The sequence below is a fragment of the Oncorhynchus mykiss genome, chromosome 17 (genome assembly GCF_013265735.2).
Source record: "Oncorhynchus mykiss isolate Arlee chromosome 17, USDA_OmykA_1.1, whole genome shotgun sequence".
NCBI lineage: Eukaryota > Metazoa > Chordata > Actinopteri > Salmoniformes > Salmonidae > Oncorhynchus > Oncorhynchus mykiss.
Genome location: NC_048581.1, coordinates 81,888,294 through 81,913,178, shown reverse-complemented (window position 1 = coordinate 81,913,178; position 24,885 = coordinate 81,888,294). Strand labels below are relative to the sequence as shown.

General features: G+C 40.4%; 2 protein-coding genes across 2 annotated transcripts; both read right to left on the bottom strand.

Annotated features, from left to right (window-relative positions):
* Positions 1-1,394: 1,394 nt before the first annotated feature.
* Positions 1,395-8,411, bottom strand: LOC110494701 (mitochondrial glutamate carrier 1). Its single transcript, XM_021569994.2, has 10 exons — positions 8,349-8,411; positions 6,868-7,001; positions 6,515-6,640; positions 5,521-5,576; positions 4,053-4,143; positions 3,785-3,903; positions 3,487-3,679; positions 3,235-3,389; positions 3,048-3,123; positions 1,395-2,911 (listed from the first exon to the last, which is right to left on the bottom strand). The coding sequence occupies exons 2-10, from the start codon at positions 6,888-6,890 to the stop codon at positions 2,752-2,754; spliced, it is 999 nt and encodes a 332-aa protein (XP_021425669.1). The 5' UTR covers positions 6,891-7,001; positions 8,349-8,411; the 3' UTR covers positions 1,395-2,751.
* Positions 8,412-20,545: 12,134 nt separating this feature from the next.
* On the bottom strand, positions 20,546-22,622 carry LOC110494700 (thyrotropin subunit beta-like). Its single transcript, XM_021569992.2, has 3 exons — positions 22,313-22,622; positions 21,871-22,072; positions 20,546-21,469 (listed from the first exon to the last, which is right to left on the bottom strand). Exons 2-3 carry the CDS (start codon positions 22,030-22,032, stop codon positions 21,188-21,190), a joined length of 444 nt encoding a protein of 147 aa, XP_021425667.1. The 5' UTR covers positions 22,033-22,072; positions 22,313-22,622; the 3' UTR covers positions 20,546-21,187.
* Between the last annotated feature and the right edge of the window lie 2,263 nt (positions 22,623-24,885).

Sequence of the window (24,885 nt, the reverse complement as noted above, 5' to 3'; positions counted from 1 at the left end):
AATAACACATATGTCACAACAGGTGTTATGACCATATTAGGTCAGCTGTTATGACATAAACTACATGACCAAAACCAAAAGTATGTGGACACCTGCTCGTCGAACATCTCATTCCAAAATCATGGGCATTAATATGGAGTTGGTACCCCCTTTGCTGCTATAACAGCCACCACTCTTCTGGGAAGACTTTATACTAGATGTTGAAACATTGCTGCAGGGACTTGCTTCCATTCAGTAACAAGAGCATTAATGTGGTCGGGCACTGATGTAGGGAGATTAGGTATGGCTTGCAGTCGGCGTTCCAATTCATCCCAATGGTGTTCGATGGGGTTGAGGTCAGGGCTCTGTGCAAGCCAGTCAAGTTCTTCCACACCGATCTCGACAAACCACTTCTGTATGGATCTTGCGTTGTGCACGGGGTCTTGTCATGCTGAAACAGGAAAGGGCCTTCCCCAAAATGTTGCCACAAAGTTGGAAGCAGAGAATCGTCTAGAATGTAATTGTATGCTGTAGCATTAAGATTTCCCTTCACTGGAACTAAGGGGACAAGCCCGATCTATGAAAAACAGCCCCAGGCCATTATTCCTCCTACACCAAACTTTACAGTTGGCACTGCATTGGGGCATGTAGCATTCTCCTGGCATTCGCCAAACCCAGATTAGACCGTCGAATTCCAGATGGTGTAGTGACTCATCAATCCAGAGAACGGGTTTCCACTGCTCCAGAGTCCAATGGTGGCGAGCTTACACCACTCCAGCTGACGCTTGGCATTGAGCATGGGAATCTTAGGCATGTGTGCGGCTGCTCGGCCATGGAAACAAATTTCATGAAGCTCCCAACGAACAGTTCTTGTGCTGACGTTGCTCCGGAGGTAGTTTGGAACTTGGTAGCGAGTGTTGCAACTGAGGACAGATACATTTTTGCGCTTCAGCCCTCCGCGGTCCTGTTCTGTGCGCTTGTGTGGCATACCACTTCACGGCTGAGTCGTTGTTGCTCCTAGGCATTTCCACTTCACACTAACAGCACTTACAGTTGACCGGTGCAGCTCTAGCAGGGCAGACATTTGACCAACTGACTTGTTGGAAAGGAGGCATCCTATGACGGTGCCACGTTGAAAGTCACTGAGCTCTTCAGTGAGGCCATTCTACTGCCAATGTTTGTCTATGGAGATTGCATGGCTGTGTGCTCAATTTTATACACCGGTCAGCAACAGCTGTGGCCAAAATAGCCAAATCCACTAATTTGAAGGGGTGTCCACATACTTTTGTGCATATGTATGTGTATTATGACATGGTTATGATAGTGTCATAATGTTATGGCGCTGCATGTTAAGTCAAGTGCGTTAAACCTCAATGTAAACTAGATTAACTGCACAAGAAGTATACATGTATGGATTTTTTTTTAAATACATTGTTCTCTTTATTCAACCCACCCTTCATCCACACATTGCATGAACCTAAACCTGCCTGTCCCGTGGATATAACAGTCAGGACTGCAGGTTGTGTCAACCTGGGCATCACTTAAATACATACAAATCAAAATTAGACATACAACATAAAGTGATGTAACAGTAATTTCCTTTGTTAGATGACCTGGTGCAGATAGCGTCGGTGATGCTATTTGGCAGGATCAGTCAGTCTGAGAAAAATGCCAATCCACTCAGCTAAGGCAAATACAAAACCATGTGCATTACATTTAGGGGCATGTCATTAATAAAATAAACTAAAATTATTGAACTTTTGTCTATAGCCCTGAAGTAACAGACCACTTCACAACCTTACTGTATATGTATGTATAAATATGCATAATATAAATGATTCAAGTATTTAAAATGTAAAAAATAAACTAAGATGCGAGTGTCTGTGGCAGCGAACCATGAGGTGTAGCTGTGGAATAACCCCTAGGTGCTTGGTCCCTCTGTCTCAAACTAAACCTCAGTGAAATGCAAGTTGAAGAGGTTTCTTTTGAAAAAAAACATTAAAAAGCTAATTCTAACGTGTTTCTTTAGCCTTCTCAAATCGACCACAGTTAAATTAACAATTCAAATGTGTCAATCAGATTGATAGCTTGAAATCACATGACTGCAAAAACATGACAGAGGCTATGAAATACCTTCACAAATGGAGGCTGAGGGGAGGACGGCTCATAATGTCTGGAATGGAACAAATGGAATTAAACACATGGAAACCAAGTGTGTATTTGACACCACTCCAGCCATTACCACGAGCCCGTCCTCCCCAATTAAGGTGCCACCAACCTCCTGTGACCTATACAAATCTTTACACCACACTATGGCATTCAACCAACAGCACAAAAGTGGAATAAATTATCAAATATTTTTTACATAAACAATGGATAAAGAAAACAAAAAACAATGAAAAAAACTTTCAGTTGTTGTTTGTGTTGAAATGGCCCCTCACAGAGGGAGAGGAACCAGGGAGACTCCCCAGCCAGTGCCACTGCTGCACTTCATGGTCCGCAGTTCAGCAAACTGACACCTTCAAGTGCAATCGTTGTTCACAGCCCATTAAATAAGCCAGGAAAATATTTGGCGGAAGTGCAGTACAGCTGTTAGACCATACAGGAAGTCAAGTACTATAGAATGTTTTTTTTATTTTCTCTTTTCTAGGATCCAAAGCTCTGACAGACACCTCAGTCTTACGTAGTTTATTTTTTCTGTACCAAATACTGATGGAATATAGCTGCCAGTATTTTTAGTCCCATGCACAGCCAGGTAATGCTGGTCTTGTCTCATGCAGACAAGTAGTTGAAAGGTGACTGGTCCAAGATGAACTCTCCGATGCCAATAAAGTACATGACCTGTGCAATGCCGAAGAGAGGAGCGATGACCAGCGCCCTGCATCCTGCTCCCTTCAGAAAGGCAAAGGGACCCTCCTTACGCATGATCTTACTGCAGGGAGAGAAAGGAAATAAAACACTGCTTGAATTTCAGGAATGTGGGTAAATCAATTTTTAGAGCACACTGGTTGTAAAGTTGCAACGAGTTCAAAGTCAGGGAATAGAATGATTAAAGAGTGACTCTCTACCTGACGCAGTCAACCACACCGTTGTAGCTCTCCTCGTTGGCCCCTTTGCTCAGAGACTGCAATCTCGTTTTTACAACTGAAAGAAAGAGCGGAAACTTGTTAGACCAGAAAAAAAAGAAGAAAAAAAAAAATACCCATCCGCTAGCTTAATAGAAGTGGGTCACAAATGGAGAGATTCCAGACTCACCATCACAAGGATTGACTGCCACAGCTGCAGTGGAGCCAGCCAGACAGCCAGACAAGAAAGCCCAGTAGAAGGGTGCGGATTCATCTCGAGATGGCTGGCCCAGCCGGTTAAGGTGGGCAAACAGTGGGAAGTAGACCATGGAGAAGGGAACATCTCTGAAAGACAATAAGTATTTTACTGGTTTGTAAATCTGTTTTCTAAAGCTATTTCAATTTTTCTTTGACTTTACATGAATGTGTAAGAAGCCCTTACCTCATGAGGGTGGCCCCGAGGCCTTTGTAGAGGCCCTGGATGCCTTGTGTGTGCAGAAGGTCCCGGGCAATCTGGGTAGCAGACACTGCCCTGGCTGCAGGACTGGGCCCCACGTTGTAGGACCTGCTCAGCACTGTGTTAGTGGCAGCCAGCTTAGTAGGAGACATCATGGCTGGCATTCTCTGCTGAGCCGCTGGGAGGAACAAAAAGACATGAATATACTTGCACAAAATATATTTACCGCTGTTGGAGTCACATTTAACATAACTACCATCAATCAATACGTGTACTTGCTTACCTAGCCTCCCTGCGTCCTGAAGTTGAATCTTAAGCATTTCCATAGGAGTCGTAATGACAACTTGGCATATGCCTGCACCACAACCTGCCAACATCTCCTTAAACACCGTCAAGCCTTTCCTGCAACAAGGAGTCAGAGGTTAGAAAGCATCCACGGGATAGGATTGGTCTCTTCAATGACTAGTTGGACACTTCATTATATATCTATTAGCTACACTGTACTCTTAAATCTACCGTCTTCACTGTCCAAAATGCAAACTGTAATTTACCCATTTTTGCTAAGATGCTGGCGGAAGAAGTCATTTGCAGCTAGTTTGATGGCCTTCTCAGGAGTGACCAAGGTCAGATTCACAGCAGCACCTGAAGACAAAACAATTGAACATTAGTCAAACCTTAAAAATCATACATCAAAATGTGTTTACAAGGAAATGTTACAAATAAAAACATTCCCCGCCACCATCGATCCATTTAAGTATGCAATGCCATTGACTGTACAGTAATAGCTTTCAAACTAATACACACGTTTCTAAATTAAATAGACAAGAAGCACACAGGATGGCTGCTCTGGCATGATCATGGAGGGGGATTATTTCAATGGATAAGTCAACCTAATGAGTTACATTAAAACATGAGAAACATGATGAGAAGCAAGCAGAACAGGAATGCGAACAGAGATCAGACAACACTAGAGAAGGGGATGCAAAGAAGACAGTAAGTTCCCGGAGAAAATGAAAAAAGCTTAGGCTAATCTACCGGAAGACCAACTTCTCTTTAGAAAAGAAATGTGGGAAGAAGACTTTACATAAAGACATAGGCTAGCCTACATGCCAGTGGGAAATGGATAGACGAGAATGAAAGTCACCTTAGCCGCCATTACTACGACATACATTTTCACAAGAGCATTGTTTGGCAATGGTCACAAGTGTTGGTGAAAAGTCAGTAAGCGAAAGGAGTCGAAAGCAGAAAGAACAGGTTCACTGATATGAACACATGAAGGAGCACAATTTTGAACAAATGGGAAATGGTTGCCTCGTTGAAATAAAGTATTATTGTAAGAACCATTAAATGATTTGCCTTCAGTGTGGCTGTGCCATATCGGCTAGCCGTTCAATTTCCCAGGGGGACCCAGGTCTGTAACATGGAGAAAACAGATGCAAAAAAAAAAAAAAATAGCATTCCTCACACAAATGGAGTCCCATAAAATTAACTCCAACTGCCTGTCCACAAAAGACACTAGGCTATCTATGTACATGATGTTGCCCAACACAAATGTGTTTCATACAGTATTTAGTTTCAGTACTGCTAAAGTAATGCATTTCACTGTGAACATTGCAATCATGTCATCAATTGAAAATTAGACCATTCGCTTTTAAAAGGTTTGGAGAATATTCTACCATTTGTCATTCATTCAAATCTAAATATATGAGTAGAAAGAAACAAGCCAATTTCTAATGATGCATTTAAACATCACTACATAAGTACAATGCAGTGACAATTAATCAACTTTTGAGATCACATCAGAATATAATTACGGATATCAATCATGAGAAACTACTGCATTGATTGTGATTGAACAGCAACTTGACTGCTTTCACTTTAAGCAAATAATTAAATCCAGATCAGTTATAGCTTAAAATAATTTTCTTACAAATTGGTCACAATTTCACTAATAACCCCCTTGTTGACTAAATATAGAACCCGTACTATAAAACTAGGACAAAACATGTAATGACTTACCTCTATACATGCCAAAGTATCCTTCTGATCGAACAGTCTTAACGAGGCAGTCCAGCCTAAGAGAGAAAACACAACATGTCAGAATGAGGGAAATTTATCACAACGTCTTCTTCCTTCGGGCTCACGAGGGAGCAGATCCACCTACTCGTTCGTGTAGGTGGGGCTGTGACGGTAATGGAATTTTTGGTGAAGGTTATTTGTCAGGCAAAGGACTACAGTCACCGTTTAGAACTGTTACAATAGCAACAAAAGTCTCATCACGTTGTAAAGAGTCCATGTTATGGCGGAAGCGGACTCGACCACAAGTGTCAAACTTTTTTAATGCCTAGACGTCCCGCCTTCAGTCAGATGTCTGTTCCACAAAATTCTAGAACTGCCTAGTTTTGCCTCCCCTCGTCTCTGCTTATATAAGCTGTTTGATGTAAACCAGGCTTATATCCATTTGCTGCTATCAGGTAAATTGTCAACTATTTTTCATGATGGACAATCCATAATCGGTAGTTACACAATTATACAATAACTGCACCAGGCCTATCTATAGATAAAACAGACAGTCAGAACTAAGTAACATCAATGGGTTTAGGGTGGAGATGCCAACTAAATGGGTGCACAGAGCAAAGGGAAATTTCCACTCCCCTCACACATTCCTCAGGATTACTCAACAGGAAGAATGAGCCAATGACGGCAGTCGGTCGTCACAGACATGGGACCCAAAGCCGGGCACAAGTATATGCTCTCACGACAGCAGCCGCACATCAAGATATCCCATCCTATATTAGTGTAATTCCATGTCCTTTGTGGTGTTTTTAAAAACGGTCAAATGAATGTAACTATCAAGATTTAGCTATGCAGAACCAGAACAAATAGCAGACCAAACTATCCCTCTCAGCACTGCCTGGACTGCGCAAAAATGCAAATGCTTTCCGTTTGAGTTATATTAGGTTTTATTTTCATCAGCCACACAGCATGACATGAAAAGGGAGGACAGACTCACATGTTCTTGTAGATCTGATGACCTTGCCTCTGGTTCTGTAACCTGGTCTTTACAAGGTCGATGGGAAACACACAGGTGACCCCAACAATGCCAGCAATACCACCATTGATCAGTTTAGCGGGAAGGCTGGAAAAAATAAAACCGTTTGAGATTAGGTTCAGATTGGCATTACACACACACACCTTCAAGGCACTTGAAATAGATAAAACATAAAGGAAGGATACATTTATGAAAACATTTTCCTGGGTTACTAACACTGAAAAAAAACTAAGCAACTCTCTAGATATTACATATATTGAGTAAAAAAGTGAAAGACGCTCAAGACAGATGAGAGAAAGCCACAGTTACAGTACCTGATCTGCTGCTGGTGAGCCATGGTAACTTTCAGATAGGTAACAGATGTAGAACGGAACCGTGATATCTTAGCTAGTCGTAAGTCGATCGTAGTGGTCAGTAGATCAAGTGCTGATGAGCTGCTGCTAGAGTTCTGGAGAGGAAGAGCCAGGGAGATTATTTATATATAGACAAGCCTGTCAGAGTCCTGAGCGCGAGTACACACACGCAAAATTAAACCTAATACACACAAAGCCTATCCCACACACAAACAGCAACATGCCCCTTGGATAATCTCCACCCACTCACACCTCAAAGGATCACGAGGGTTTACAACCTGCCTCTTACTGGAAGTGAAAAGTGAATCTCAATACACGCTCAGTAACAGGAAGTCTATATTTGGGCATCAGTTTGCATGACCCTGAGGCATCAACTCCAGTATCTTTGGCACAGTTGCTAGGGTAAAAGACATTCCAGGTCAGGACGTGAACAAGATTCAACTTGAGTCTAACTTGTAACTTTACTACACCCCAAACCAGTTTAATAATGAACTTTAGTTAGCTATTTCGCTTTCATTTAAAGCTAGAATCCTTATTTGCTACATTAATTTTCAGACACACATACACTATATTCACTACACAATATATATTCACACACACATCGCCATTGGTTGTTGAAGAATATTACTTATGAGCTTAGTTCAATTGTCATACCCCATCAGAATCCAAAATACAAGCTTGTTTTACTCTAATGTTTGCAAAGAACTTAAATATTAAGCAACGCTGCACAGTATAGCCTCAAAACATGGTTTAAACTATAGCGTATGGTGAATCATTGCACCACATACTAGATCATTTAGTAGAGCATGGACCTTGCAAAGCCAGGGTTGTGGGTTTGATTCCCACGGGGGACCATTAAGAACAAGTATAAAAATGAATGCACTCACTACTGTAAATAGCTCTGGATAAGAGTGTCCGCTAAATGCATAAAATGTCAAATTAGTGGTTAGCTTTAGTTAGCTACATTTTTGCCGGCCCCATCCATTAACTTGACTAACTAGCTACTATTATATTATAATTTTCCCTACGTAATCTTATTCAATAATAGCAAGAATATGTTTCATTACGATTGCGCCTTATTTACTTAGCTAATTAAGTTACGAAATCTAGCTAAATTAGTTAGCTGTTATTTATGCGGAAATGGCGTTTGCCAACGTTAGTTAATTCAGTATCTTCCGAAGATATATAACGTTGCTGTAAGATTATTAATCAAGTTTCTCTATGTATAAACATAATAATAATAATACTTAAAATTCGAATAGGTTGTTTAATTGCACTCAGAGCAAGCTAGTGTTAACTTGCTACCTAACTTTAACTAGCTAGCCGCGGCAGTTCCTCTTTCAATAATGCATTATAAGAAATTGAGCAACGATGACATAGAAAGTGTCAATCCAGTGATACATTAGCCAATAGTTATATTTGATAACGCGAAAGACACTCACCTGAAATTGAGATGAGATAGAGATGAGATATGTCGTTCTAGTACGTAAAAGTATCGTCTGTCTTGTCGTTAGTTGTGAAACTTGCTGAATGACATACTGGAAAATTCCATTACTTGATTAAATATGAAGGCGGGGCCAACTAGTCGCAACGAGAGTTCAAATTTATCCAATCGTCGTTTTCAAATGTACATATTGACGGTTCATTTGTCCTTTTATTTCGTTAGTTGTAAATACAACCAATGTTTATTTATTTTCCCTTTTGTACTTTAACTATTTGCACATCCTTACAACACTTTATATCGACCTAATATGACATTTGAAATGTCTTTATTTTTCAGAAACTTTTGTGAGTGTAATGTTTACTGTACATTTGTTATTGTTTATTTCACTTTTGTTCATGAACTATTTCACGTGCTTTGGCCCATGCCAATAAATCCCCGTATTAAATTGAAATTGTAAGAAGTGGCTGGGATTAAAGGCTGAAGTTGTCCCTCGGTGCTGATCTAAGGTCAGTTTGGAATTTTCGTGAAGATTTGGGGATGGTAACATCAACAAGATTATTCATCCAAGATCAGTTCCTACTTACATCTTCCCAGAGCCAGAGAGTAGATGCACAGAGGGTTAGTTAAAAGTATCTTTGGTATAGGCAGTGGTTAAAAAAGTACCAAAGTGTCATACTTGCATAAATGTAAAGATAACTTAAAAGGACTCAAGTAAAAGTGAAAGTCACCCAGATAGAAAACTACTTGAGTACAAAATGTTTTTGGTTTCATATATACTTAAGTATTAAAAGTAAATGTAATTGCTAAAATATACTTAAGTATCAAAAGTAAATGTATGAATTATTTCAAATTAAGCAAACCAGAAGGTACCATTTTCTTGTTTTTTTAAATTCAGCGATAACCAGAGGCCCACTCCAACACTCAGACATAATTTACAAATGAAGTATGTATGTTTTGTGAGTCTGTGAGGCAGTAGGGATGACCAGGGATATTCTCTTGATAAATTGGCCATTTTCCTGTCATGCTAAGCTTTCAAAACAGAACGAATACTTTTTGGTGTCCGGGAAAATGTATGGAGTAAAAACAACATTATTTTCTTGATGAATGTAGAGGAGTAAAAGTAAAAAATACTGAGCATTTTTACTTAAGTACTTTACACCACTGGGTAGAGACCTATGATTGGACATTGCACAGACTTTCTCCACATAAGATAGGACTAATAAAACGTTAAACTTAGTGTGTTATTGGTATAGTAGTGTTCTTAATATAGATGTAACAGTATAGACTTTAGGCCCGTCCCCTCGCCCCGACCTGGGCGCGAACCAGGGACACTCTGCACACGTCAACAGTCACCCTCGAAGCATCGTTACCCATCGCTCCACAAAAGCCACAGCCCTTGCAGAGCAAGGGGAACCACTACTTCAAGGTCCCAGAGCAAGTGATGTCACCGATTGAAACGCCACTAGCGCGCACCCCCGCTAATTAGCTAGCCATTTCACATCGGCTACATAGACAAAGGCCAAATCCTACATGGCATGAGGAGTCAAATATATCAGATGGGTAGGATCACAGAGATCCTTATCTTATTCATTACTATGGGTAGACTCTTCAACTGCTTTTTAATAGGCCTACACATTAACTAGGACAGGTTCATTGAAATTGAACTGCACTGCATGTAGGGATTTTTTTACAAAAGCATGAAAGGGGGATTATATAAAATGGTTTACATTAAGCTATCCAAAATAATGCTAACCATAACTGAGTGAATGAGAGTGAATGAGACTTGAATTTTCTGAATGTCCTTGTGCCAAATAAAACAATTACAGAGAGTTGGATGTTTGCAGTGCTATAATCCCTAACATAATGTCAATGTATAATTCTTAACATGGGAAAGCAAACACAGACAATAATGCTTAACTGTTCATGAATTTATATTCCAATCATTAGCCACCACAGTACAGGAGCCAACACACAGGGTCAAGGGTCAAAGATGAGCTGGGTAAGTAAGGGATGTTATAATAGATGTATAATGTTCAATTACTAATGCTTTTTATTTTTAAAACAAGTCATAAAGTCCATAAATCACAAAACATCTTTAAAAGATAAATATTGAATCAAATATTTTATTTAGTATCACTGCTGTAAGTGAGATTCATTGCATGTTCTCTGAAATACATACAGTGCCTTGCGAAAGTATTCGGCCCCCTTGAACTTTGCGACCTTTTGCCACATTTCAGGCTTCAAACATAAAGATATAAAACTGTATTTTTTTGTGAAGAATCAACAACAAGTGGGACACAATCATGAAGTGGAACGACATTTATTGGATATTTCAAACTTTTTTAACAAAGCAAAAACTGAAAAATTGGTCGTGCAAAATTATTCAGCCCCTTTAAGTTAATACTTTGTAGCGCCACCTTTTGCTGCGATTACAGCTGTAAGTCGCTTGGGGTATGTCTCTATCAGTTTTGCACATCGAGAGACTGAAATTTTTTCCCATTCCTCCTTGCAAAACAGCTCGAGCTCAGTGAGGTTGGATGGAGAGCATTTGTGAACAGCAGTTTTCAGTTCTTTCCACAGATTCTCGATTGGATTCAGGTCTGGACTTTGACTTGGCCATTCTAACACCTGGATATGTTTATTTTTGAACCATTCCATTGTAGATTTTGCTTTATGTTTTGGATCATTGTCTTGTTGGAAGACAAATCTCCATCCCAGTCTCAGGTCTTTTGCAGACTCCATCAGGTTTTCTTCCAGAATGGTCCTGTATTTGGCTCCATCCATCTTCCCATCAATTTTAACCATCTTCCCTGTCCCTGCTGAAGAAAAGCAGGCCCAAACCATGATGCTGCCACCACCATGTTTGACGGTGGGGATGGTGTGTTCAGGGTGTTGCTTTTACGCCAAACATAACATTTTGCATTGTTGCCAAAAAAGTTCAATTTTGGTTTCATCTGACCAGAGCACCTTCTTCCACATGTTTGGTGTGTCTCCCAGGTGGCTTGTGGCAAACTTTAACCAACACTTTTTGTGGATATCTTTAAGAAATGGCTTTCTTCTTGCCACTCTTCCATAAAGGCCAGATTTGTGCAATATACGACTGATTGTTGCCCTATGGACAGAGTCTCCCACCTCAGCTGTAGATCTCTGCAGTTCATCCAGAGTGATCATGGGCCTCTTGGCTGCATCTCTGATCAGTCTTCTCCTTGTATGAGCTGAAAGTTTAGAGGGACGGCCAGGTCTTGGTAGATTTGCAGTGGTCTGATACTCCTTCCATTTCAATATTATCGCTTGCACAGTGCTCCTTGGGATGTTTAAAGCTTGGGAAATCTTTTTGTATCCAAATCCGGCTTTAAACTTCTTCACAACAGTATCTCGGACCTGCCTGGTGTGTTCCTTGTTCTTCATGATGCTCTCTGTGCTTTTAACGGACCTCTGAGACTATTACAGTGCAGGTGCATTTATACGGAGACTTGATTACACACAGGTGGATTGTATTTATCATCATTAGTCATTTAGGTCAACATTGGATCATTCAGAGATCCTCACTGAACTTCTGGAGAGAGTTTGCTGCACTGAAAGTAAAGGGGCTGAATAATTTTGCACGCCCAATTTTTCAGTTTTTGATTTGTTAAAAAAGTTTGAAATATCCAATAAATGTCGTTCCACTTCATGATTGTGTCCCACTTGTTGTTGATTCTTCACAAAAAAATACAGTTTTATATCTTTATGTTTGAAGCCTGAAATGTGGCAAAAGGTCGCAAAGTTCAAGGGGGCGGAATACTTTCGCAAGGCAATGTATATGGAAGGAATCTCAGGCAAGTCACATGAACATCCCATCAAGGTTACATGTGTTTACATTATTAACATATCTAAACAATCAGTCATGGGTTTCAGTCATATTTGGGCGCTCTGAGTGACGCAGCAGTCTAAGGCACTGCATCTCAGTGCCAGAGGCGTCATTACAGACCCTGGGCTGTATCACAACCGGCTGTGATTGGGAGTCCCATAGGGTGGCGCACAATTGGCACAGTGTCGTCCGGGTTAGGGTTTGGCCGGTGTAGGCTGTCATTGTAAATAAGAATTTGTTCTTAGCTGACTTTCCTAGTTAAATAAAGGTAAATAAAAAAATAAATATGTTGCTTTAAACCAATGAGATGTCAAATAAGTTTGAAAATGTTTTATTGTTTCTTTCTCCACAATAAAAACATGATGTTATGTCAAATGAATGCACACACCACTGTAAGTCATGACTCGATTTGGACAAAAATGGCTGCTAAATGGCATATACACTGAGTGTATATGACATTAAGAACACCTTCCTAATACTGAGTTGTACCTATTTTTGTACCTAATACTGAGTTGTACCTATCAGAACAGTCTCACTTCGTCTGGGCATGAACTCTACAGGGTTTCGAAAGCGTTCCACAGGGCTGCTGGCCCATGTTCACTCCAGTGCTTCCCACAGTTGTCAAGTTGGCTGGTAGTGGATCTCTAATCCAAATAGCTCATTCCATCTCATCCCAAAGATGCTCAATTGGATTGAGATCTGATGACTGGGCAGGCCACTGCAGAAAGCTGAATTCACTGTCATGTTTGTGAAACCATTCCTGGACAATCCTAGCCTTGTTGCATGGAGCATTATCCTGCTGAAAAAAAAAAAAAATTGCAGATGGATACAGAGGATTGCGCCGACAGAAATAACATATCATCAATAACATCTCTCTGGAAAGAAGAAGGGCTGGGGTTTATGTTTCATGATTAACGACTCATGGTGTAATTGTTACAACATACAGTAACTCAAGTCCTTTTGTTCACCTTACGTAGAATTCCTCACAATCAAATGCCGACCGTAATGTCTACCAAGAGAATTCTCGTTGGTTATTGTTACAGCTGTGTATATCCCCCCTCAAGCCGACACCACGACGGCCCTCAAGGAACCTCACTGGACTTTGTGTAAACTGGAAACCACATATCCTGAGGCTGCATTTATTGTAGCTGGGGATTTTAACAAAGCAAATTTGAGAAGAAGGCTACCTAAATTCTATCAGCATATTAATTGTAGCACTCATGCTGGCAAAACTGGATCACTGCTACTCTAACTTCCGCAATGCTTGCAAGGCCCTCACCCGCCCTCCCTTCGGAAAATCTGACCACGACTCCATTTTGCTCCTCCCTTCCTATAGGCATAAACTCAATCAGGACGTACCCGTGGCCTCAGAGAATAATATTGTTTTATACGCTGATTCGGTGAGTGAGTTTATAAGGAAGTGTGAAGGAGATGTTGTACCCACTGTGACTATTAAAACCTACCCTAACCAGAAGCCGTGGATAGATGGCAGCATTCGCACAAAACTGAAAGCGTGAACCACTGCATTTAACCATGGACAGTTGACTGGGAATATGGCCGAATACAAACAGTGTAGATATTCCCTCCCCAAGGCAATCAAACAAGCAAAATGTCAGTATAGAGACAAATTGGAGTCACAATTCAACGGCTCAGACATGAGACATGTGTATCAGGGTCTCCAGACAATCACGGGCTACAAAAAGAAAACCAGCCACGTCACGGACAGCAACGTCTTGCTTCCAGACAAACTAAACACATTATTTTCCCACTTTGAGGATAATACAGTGCCACCGTGGTGGCCCGCTACCAAGGACTGTGGGCTCTCCTTCTCCGTGGCCGATGTGAGTAAGACATTTAAACGTGTTAATTCTCGCTAGGCTGCTGGCCCAAACAACATCCCTAGCCGCATCCTCAGAGCATGCGCAGACCAGCTGGCTGGTGTGTTGATGGACATATTAAATCTCTCCCTGTCCCAGTCTGCTATCCCCACATAATTCAAGATGGCCACCATTGTTCCTGTACCCAAAAAGGCAAAGGTAACTGAACTAAATGACTATCGCCCCATAGTACCTTCCAAGCTCATCATTAAGTTTGAGGTACTGGGTCTCAACCCCGCCCTGTGCAATTGGGTCCTGGACTTCCTGATGGGCAGCCCCCAGATGGTGAAGGTAGGAAACAACATCTCCACTTTGCTGATCCTCAACACTGGGTGTCCCACAAGGGTACATGCTCAGCCCCCTCCTGTACTCCCTGTTCACCCATGACTGCGTAGCCACACACGCCTCCAACTCAATCGTCAAGTTTGCAGACGACACAACAGTAATAGGCTTGAGTACCAACACCGATGAGACAGCCTATATGGAGGAGGGGAGGACACTTGGAGTGTGGTGTCAGGAAAACAACCTCTCACTGAACGTCAACCAAACAAAGGAAACCAGACTTCAGGAAACAGCAAAGTGAGCATCCCCCTATCCACATGGATGGGACAGCAGTGAAGAAGGTGGAAAGTTTTAAGTTCCTCGGCGTACACATCACCGACAAACTGAAATAGTCCACCCACACAGGCAGTGTGGTGAAGAAGGCGCAATAGCATGCGCTGCTTCAACCTCAGGAAAGCTGGGACCGAGAGACTGAAAAATAGCTCTTATCTCAAGGCCATCAGACTGTTAAACAGCCATCACTAACACAGTGAGGCAGTAGCCTACATACAGACTTGAAATCATTGGCCAAGTTATTAAATGGATCACTAGTCACTTTAGTAATGCCACTTAAATAATGTTAACATATCTTGCAATACTCATCTCATATGTATGAACTGTATTTTATACCATCTATTGCATCTTGCCTATGCCGCTCGGTCATTGCTCATCCATATATTTATATGTATATATTCTTATTCCATTCCTTTACTTATATGAGTGTGTATCAGGTAGTTGTTGTGGAATTGTTAGAATACTTGTTAGATATTGCTGCACTGTCTGAACTAGAAGCACAAGCATTTCGCTACACTCGCAATAACATCTTCTAACCATGTGTATGTGACCAATAAAATGTGATTTGATTTGATGCCATGAAGGGATGCACTTGATTGGCAATGATGTTCAGATATCCTGTAGCATTCAAACATTGCTCCATTTTTATCAAGGAGCCCAATAGAGAGAAATAGTAATGCTGTCCTTTTGTAGGCACTAACTAACTCTGCCATGGTTCGTAGGACAAATGGTTAGTTGGAAAAATAATTTCCAACACAGAGTCATTGAACTTAATGTTGGTGATATGGCCCCTCATGTTCAGACAAGTAATCCTCTGTTGTGATTTGTTTCCTACCATTTGAAAAAGGGGAACACAACAAAAACAAAACTACACAGATTTGTTTGAATGGAACTGTGAATGGCATGTGCCCTACAGACAGTAGCTAATTCAATTCTGTGTAAAAGAATGCTGAGGAGTCAAATTCTGTTTGGATGATTGTTTTATTCATCAGAGTATCAGGGCTTTTCTCTTCAAAACACAGCTTGATGTGGTATGTCAGCTGGACAATTCACACCATTGTCATGTGATTAGTCTGATTGTTTCAGAGTAAATTCAGGCCAACAGTAGTTTATTCATTTTTAACCAATTGCATTTAAAACAAATGGAAAAGCAACAGACTTATAATCACTGTCCAATCTGATTAAAGCAGTGAGTCTTTCATGAGGTCAATTCTAGTTATGTAGTATTGACAAGAAAGTTGGGGTGTGGGGACAATATAACAATAATGTATATTGGGGGGCCGAGTGAACCATGCTCGATAAGCAATTTTGTGATGTTGAAATCATTCTGATGAATGCTATCTGACATATGTTCATTTTCCATCTATTAGTACTCAGCGATTAACCAACATTTCGGTTATTTTTTGTTTTTAAACAACTAATGAATTAGCCGACGTCGGTTCAATTATTTTAATTCCATTTCGTTTGTTTTCTTTCTGTGAGCTCAATGCGCACATCGCACACTTCCTCGGGTCGCGGACCTGTTAACATGCTGACCAGACCGGACACGTCGCGTGCGCGAGCGTCGCAAAATACATTTAGAAATCCATGTTATTCAATTATTGCACCCACACTGCTCGCGCGCGCCAACGAGCGTCTGCGACGCCAAGGGCAAAAATATAATGCATTCCTATTTCTGACGCAGATCGCGCTGAAAGTCCTACCTCTCCCATCTCCTCATTGGTTTATAGAAGCAGGTACCCACGTGCATCTCCTCATTGGTTATACCCACTTGGGTGATTGAAAGACGAACTGTTTTGCTGGTAGTCATGGTAATACAATGAAAGTTTAGATGGATCACCATATAAATTAAACGAGGAAAAAGCCTGGAAGGACGAGAGATGACTAGAAACAATTCGGTTGGCCGTTTTATGTGTGGATTGATTTTTAGAGTAGAGGTCCTTGTGCATTTCAGGTAAAATAACAACTCAATGTTTATATCCCAGGACAAATTAGCTAGCAACAGCAAACTAGCTAAATATGACAAATTAACGTTAGCTAGCAACGGCAAGCTAACAATCTAAATCGCCATACCTGTTTAATGCTTTTCGACCTGTCTGCAAATTAATGTCATTGGTTCAGAGTTTGTTTTGATATTTTAACCTGCGTGTCATGATCGTGTTTGGTGTGGGGAGGCAAAATAAATTTATGCATGATAGCGCACGCGCGCAACCGGTTTGGGTTCCGTGTAATTGTGGGTCGCGACGTGTCAGAGTAAATGTATAATTATTTCATGAATTACAACAATTGATTTGGCCACGTGCAGCTGCGCCCACTGTTCAGTGCGCTCTGCTTAGCAGCGTTGCCTCTGCTCAGTTTGGCAGATGCGCGAGTGAGAGTAACACGTGCGTGTGCCTCGTGGTATACCTGATCTTTTTCTGGCAGTTTTCTTGAAGATCACTCCGCGACACACGCTGCGGCGCTGTCATTCTGCAGCAGATGAAGCGCTGTCAGCCACTGACTTGTCGTTCCCCTTGCCGTCACTCACCGCTGTTATCTAATTGACTCAAGTTTGCCTCAAGGTCTGACTGAACTCAATCGTCATGAAATGCAATACAGCTATGAGTTTCTCTCTCTTGGTTTCATGCAAACTATGAGAAATAACGAGGAGCGCCACAATGTATTTTGTGAAGGGAAGTGCTCAGTAATGAGTCTCAAAACGAACAAAAGAACGACACGTCCTGACCAAACAGCCACAGCATGACGGTAAACCGTGGGACTTTTTTCAGAACAGGGCAGAATACTATAGGAAACAGTGCTTTGACAGTGGTGGAGTAAATCAGCTAGCAAGGCATTATTGTAATTTTATAACAGTTAATGATGACACTGTTAGCAGAAATAAGGGATTACTATCTCTCATAGTAGTCGATGTGAGTTTCTCTTAAAAAACAACATTGTACACAGCTAATAGTTAGCTAGCTTACGTAAACGTTAGGCAAAGCAAGCTAGCTAGCTACTGATACTGCAACCCTAAGTAACAGTACAGATGAAAAATAATCAAGTCTACTGTACATCTTACTGTATAAATTATTGTTGTTTATTCCAGTTCAGAATGAAAGTGATGTCTTGTATTTTAACAGCAACAGTTCCAACCTAGACAGATATGAAAGTGTTTTTAATAGGGAACAATACACATGGATAGCTATTTATATGGTTTTCATTTAATTGTTATTTGTTTTTGTCTATATTGCATTTGTTTTAGGCATTAGGACAATGTAATGTACACATATTTACATGTTTTTATAAGCAACCCATTAAAACAGAATTTCTTAATTTGGGTCCCAGGCTGAAAATGTTTAAGAACCCCTCAAATAGAAACCAGCTGTTGCTTCCCAAGGTATCTCTCTACCTGATATTACATGATCTTCCAAGATGGCGTAGCAGTCAGACGTCTTTGTCTTTTGTCCTGTCGTGTCCCTTGTATATATTGTTTATTCCATGTTGTTGTATGTGTCGAATTGCTATGGTTTATCTTGGCCTGGTCGCAGTTGCAAATGAGAACTTGTTCTCAACTAGCCTACCTAGTTAAATAAAGTTGAAATATTATTTGGTATTCAGCAGTCTTAAATAGAGGTCGACCGATTATGGTTTTTCAACACCGATGCCGATTATTGGAGGACCAAAAAAAGCAGATACAGATTAATCTGCCTCTTTTTATAAATATTTATAATTACAACAATACTGAATGAACAATGAACACTTTTATTTTAACTTAATATAATACAGAAAATCAATTTAGTCTCAAATAAATAATGAAACATGTTCAACTTGGTTAAATAATGCAAAAACACAGTGTTGGAGAAGAAAGTAAAAGTGCAATATGTACCATGTAAAAAAGCTAACGTTTAAGTTCCTTGGTGGTTCCTTTTAACATGAGTCTTCAATATTCACAGTTAAGAAGTTTTAAGTTGTGGTTATTATAGGACTATTTCTCTCTATACCATTTGTATTTCATAGACCTTTGACTATTAGATGTTCTTATAGGCACTATAGTATTGCCAGCCTAATCTCGGGAGTTGATAGGCTGGAAGTCATAAACAGTGCTGTGCTTCAAGCATTGTGGAGGAAAGTGCGGTTTGAATGAATGCTTACGAGCGTGCTGCTGCCTACCACCGCTCAGTCAGACTGCTCTATCAAATCATAGACTTAATTATAATATAATAAACACACAGAAATATGAGCCTTAGCTCAATAATATGGTCATATCCGGGAAACTATCATTTCGAAAACAAAACATTTCTTCTTTCAGTGAAATATGGAACCGTTCCCTATTTTATCAAATGGGTGGCAACCCTAAGTCTAAATATTGCTGTTACATTGCACAACCTTTAATGTTATGTCATAATTATGTAAAATTCTGGCAAATTAATTACGGTCTTTGTTAGGAAGAAATATTCTTCACACAGTTCGCAACGAGCCAGGCGACACAAACTGCTGCATATACCCTGACTCTGCTTACACTGAATGCAAGAGAAGTGACACAATTTCAGGCACCACATTGATTATATGCAACGCAGGACAAGCTAGTTAAACTAGTAACAACATCAACCATGTGTAGTTAAGTAGTAATTATGTTAAGATGAATTGTTTTTATAAGATAAGTTTAACGCTAGCTAGCAACTTACCTTGGTTCCTTGCTGCCTGCACTCACGTTACAGGTGGTCAGCCTGCCACGCAGTCTCCTCGTGGATTGCAATGTAATCGGCATCTAAAAATGCGGATTACGATTGTTATGACAACTTGAAATCGGCCATTCGGATTAACCGGTCGACCTCTAGTCATAAACTTATTCCTTATTTACTTTGAAGAACTACAAAATAGTGATTTTTGTCAGACAGCATAGGCAGCAGCTCTATAGAGATGATGACTGTGAATGAAATAACAAAGTCATCAAATAAAATAAATGTAATATGCACAACTAAAGTATTTTATTAAAGTAATGTGAATAAATCATGGGACTTATATTCATTTTTTTATTCTGTGTTAGCATTCAACCCACAAAATGCACAATGCATTTAATGTAAAACATGTTTTATCGAAACAGAAATCGATGACCTCAGTACATGTTTTGATAATCAAACCGAACTAACCTCAAAAGCACAAATCGCTCAGCATTTCCATCTAAGCCTCCTTACCTCTCCCTGCCCTGTGGTTTCCCTCTTTGAGTCATCATCATGTCATGACCCTTGTCACATTGACACTGACTGGATTACAACATAAAGTATGGCAAATTCATAATATCAGATTAAGCATTGATTGAGATAAAGGGAGTCCAAATGACAGGCACATAACATGTCCCCCTCTGAGCTGGTGACTTATATATAGACCACCAGCTGTCTCCCCAAATGTCCTTTGTTTATTTCTGACCACGCGTGCCCCCTGTGATACACTCCCACGAGACTAAAGTTATAACCAGATGCACTTTGGATAGGAATGGATAGGATAATGTATGAAATCCCATTCAATGATGTGTGTTAGTAATGTCTGTTCAGCAAGTGCACTTGGTGAAATAAAACAGTAATTCATTATACTATTTTGTGTTCATTTTTTTGGACAAAACTACTACTAAATCATTTTAGAATTTAGAATGTTTTTTTAATTTAATAGTGCACCGGCTAATATCTCTATGATTATTTCACACAGAAATAATTTCCAATCAGATTATCAAGCCAACGGAGGGAAAGTCGGGGAGTCATTGCCAAGGTCTTGTTAATCACTATGTTGTTGCTGTCAGTGTGTCTGTGTTGTGTTTTGAGTGTGACAGCAAGCTGTGTTCCTACACAGGATGTGATTAATTAAGATTACCGACAACTATTTACAGACTTCAGCTTTAATCTAGTTGCATTCATGGTATTGGTTCAACGTAAACAAAATAGCTCAGTGAGTCAATGGACAGGACAGACAGAGAAGGACAAACCCAGGAAGCAGACGAAAATACCAGGGTCAGCCTCCATTGTAAGTATAGCAATAAACTAAAAAGCACATCCAGATACAAAACAGACAGTATACATATCACAATACATGGGGTTCACCACCCTGTAGCTACTGGTATGTATCCACCACAAACACATAAACACAATGCTAAGCACAATGATGTTCTATTTTGATAATGAGTAGGCTATTGACCATAAACTTTATTTGAACTGATCATTCTCATTACCTCCCCTGTTGGTAGTATGGTCATTACAGCCATCGTACAGATGCAGGGTCTTAATTTGATCACTCTTGTTGCTGAACATTTTCCTGCTCAGCAAAAAGACTTCTAAAGTTTGTAATTTCCACTTTAAAATGTCAGGCATGATTTAGCCTAACGAAAAATGTATCAACCCTACAAAAAATTACCATGAACTATAATCCATGTAATAATTAGCATTTCCTGTTGTTAAATAATTATTTTCCTGCTGTAGAAAACGGCTCAAATTAAGATCCTACATCTGTCCACGGAAGGGAGAGGATTTAGTTGGGGTGGATGTAGTTGTTCAGGCCAGGGTATGGGTAGATGTGTCTGAGTGGCTTGGTACATCTGGGGCCGTCACCACTGCTGGCCTTGTGGGCACACTCATCACTGTCTGTGTTGCAAGTGCCACAGTGGCAGCTGAGGGCTACGGGATAGGTGAAGAGAGGGTTGGCATGGAGCGGGCAACCAGGCAGTATCACTGTACGGTACTCCACCTGGTCATAGGTACAGCCTCTCTGGACCAGGAATCGTGGTCCGGCCAGCTCCTTCATATTACTGTCCTGATTATCACACACACAGACACATGCTAAACATATATACATTAAATGCATGCGATGTAGGTCAAATATGCCTCACGGTCAAGCCTGCCAAGTGGAATCTTACATAGTTCAAGTTTCAATACATATATTTTATCATCGCTTCTCCAATCCACAACATGTGACAGGATATAATTCACACATGGTATGTTGTATAATTGACCTTGTCTGTAACTACTAGTGTCCTGCCATTATGGCCAGGTCTGTCTTGTAAAAGAGTATGCTTAATCTCAATGAGACTATGCTGATCAAATAAAGGGAAAACAAAATATGTTTTTGTGGGAGGATAAACGTTTTAAACTGAGTGGATTTTACAGATTTTTTCTTGTTGAAAACTTAGAATGTCAGGTTCAGCTTGTCCTTACCCTTGAGTAGCAGAAACCCATGCAAATGGTAGTATTGATGGCCACGCAGAAGTCACATTCATGTCTCTCCTCATACAGAGTGTAGTCCGTGGGCACACACATGGGGACAGCTTGGCTGAACAGCAGGCAAAGGAGACCACACATGGCCACAGACGATTCCATTTGGCAAGCAGCGACAACTTTCTGTCATACAACCAAGAACCTGCATGGAATTAAAGTCAAAGTCAAGAAAAAAATATGAACATTTTTATAGTCGGAAATATGAACAAATATATAAATATATATATATATTAGTTAGTAAATCTATCCAAAAAAATGGATGTTTGTACATATGATAAGCCCTGTAAATAAAACTAAATTTGGTCCTTCAGCAAGGCTGCACCAATAGCTGGACAAAAGAAGCTAAACCAGTGTTCCTGTCAGATCAGCTCTGCTCACTCACCTGGTAGAGCTGGGCACCTGCAGGCCTGATGATGCTGCCTGATGCTCTTTATACAGGCATTCTAATCCACCTTGATCCTACTGGACCATTATCTCCAATCTCTGACCGAGTGGAAGCAGGAGTCTCCAGGTCCATTATCAGGTTGACATACATAATTACATTTGAGTCATTTAACAGACGTTCTTATCCAGAGCGACTTACAGTTAGTGCATTCATCTGAAGATAGCTATCTGAAGATACCACATATCACAGTCATAATAAGTACAATTTTCCTCAATAAAGTAGATATCAGCAAAGTCAGGGATGGTAAGGGGGGGGGGGGTTAAGTTAGTTCACAAAAGGCTACTTAAAAATATTTATATAATAGGCACCCTCCGTAACTACAAACTTCCAGTACAGTAATGTGTGGGGTGAGGGTTTAACCTGTAATAACCTCATAATAAGTTTTTTTTTTTTTGCAGTCACATACTGTACTGCAGTATGTGACAATAGAAAACGAAGTGGCGAAGTCCGATTGGCCCGGTCCAGAAACAACTCCAAACCCAACTCCTAGGTAAGAGCGTCTGCTAAATGACTGAAAACACCACGAATGTAAAATAACCACAAGCCCGCACAAACACCAGCGGGCTAAACAAACTTAAATAACACCCATCCCAAAACCTCAACAAGGAACAGGTGAAAACAATTAGACAAAAACAAACGAAAAGGAAAAAGGGATCGGTGGCAGCTAGTAGACCGGCGACGACGACCACCGAGCGCCACCCGAACAGGAAGGGGAGCCACCTTCGGTGGTATTCGTGACAATAAAGTTCATGTTAACTGACGCTTGTTCCTTTCTAGCCATGACCCTCTCGCTTCGCCTCTTCCTCTCCTCCAAACAAAGGGCAAATAATTAACATAATGAAACAATGAATGTGTCCGAATTGGCATGAAGCAGAAAGCACATGCAGTGCTATGCTCCTCTTACCATGCATGTGCTTTCTGCTTCCTGCCAATTCGGGCACATTCATTGTTTCATTATGTTAATTATTTGCCCTTTGTTTGTTAAATTTGTGTAAATTCCCAGATAAATATATCACAGTAGTGAATTTAACGTTCATCATGTCATTTCCCGTTATCCTCATCTAGAACGTTTGCTTATGGTAATTCGGTTCATTATGCTACATTTTAATTAGCTACCGTTCTCATTCTGAGTTCTTTGCAGAGCCTACAGACATGCTACACTTGAGCAAGATGTTTAGATTGATTTATTTCCATTTTAGAGTGTACTGTCAATTCCTTCAATGTTTTTCATTTGGACTGCTCCATGTGTGCTGGAACGAACAGCTTCTTCAGCCTAAGACTAGTAGGCCTGCTAAGTTGAGATAAAATGGTAGCGTTTCGTTTGTAAAGTTCTATGAACTGTGATGATATGTTATGAAGTCTGGTGTAGACTCAAATTTAGGAAGTTTTCATAATGAATCTTGTTCTGGAGGAAGCTCTGCATTGTGGTCACTAGCTGGTACAGCCACAAAGTCATAAAATCTGAATTGAAACCTAACCTTAACCACACTGCCGCCAGAGCCATGTCCCAGTGAGACACAGGTGCCAGCCCACGTAGAAACTGAAAAGTCAGCCTTTTTTGGTAAAATAGTGTTGTAAATCCTGTATTGACTTGTGCCTACTTTGTCTACATGATGCTTGAATGGTGTATATAGACCATGTAGAGCTATCACAGCCTGACTGGGAGCACAAAGGCAACGTGACATTCAACAAATTGAAACACTATAAGACTAGTGGCAATTAAACAATAAATGGAAGAAATTGTTCAGTGTTCCTCAGGAGTAGACTCAAAGCCAATGAATGTTCTGTTCCTAACTTAATCTGAAAACACCTGGTCATGACTGAATAAAGTAAATCTTGTAGCCAGAAGTACCCACTGGGCAAAAACTGGTTGAATCAATGTTGTTTCCACCTCATTTCGACCAAATCAATGTGGAAAACTATGAATCTTTAACCTAAATCCAATGACAGGGTGACATTTTTGGTTGATTTCACATTGAATTCACGTTAGTTGACAACTCAACCAAATGTAAATCAAAACGACACTATCTAGAACCTAAAAGGGTTATTCGTCTGTCTCCAGAGGAGAAAACTTTGGAGAACCCTTTTTGTTTCCAGGTAGAACTCTTTTGGTTCAAAGTAGAACCCTTTTCACAGAGGGTTCTACATGGAACCCAAAATGGTTCTTCCTGGAACAAAAATAGTTATCCTATGGGGACAGCCAAAGAAAAAAACGTTCCAAAAGGGTTCTAAGAGAGTTGAAGTTGAACTGACGTCTGCCCAGCGGGTAGCTTTGAGATGTCAAGTCTCCCTGTTCTATCAGGCTTATTTTCATCTGAAATCTTTCATATTATACCAAGTCTTCTTGTCTGTCCCAATGTCCAAATGCCATGTTGGCTTTCGACCTTGTTTTCTTTTTACACAATCTTAAATAAACGTAACCCAACTGTAAAATCTACATTCTTGATTGGCATGTAGTAAGGCCTCTATGCTGCCTTCCAGAACATGTGATGATCTACTGCATCGATGGG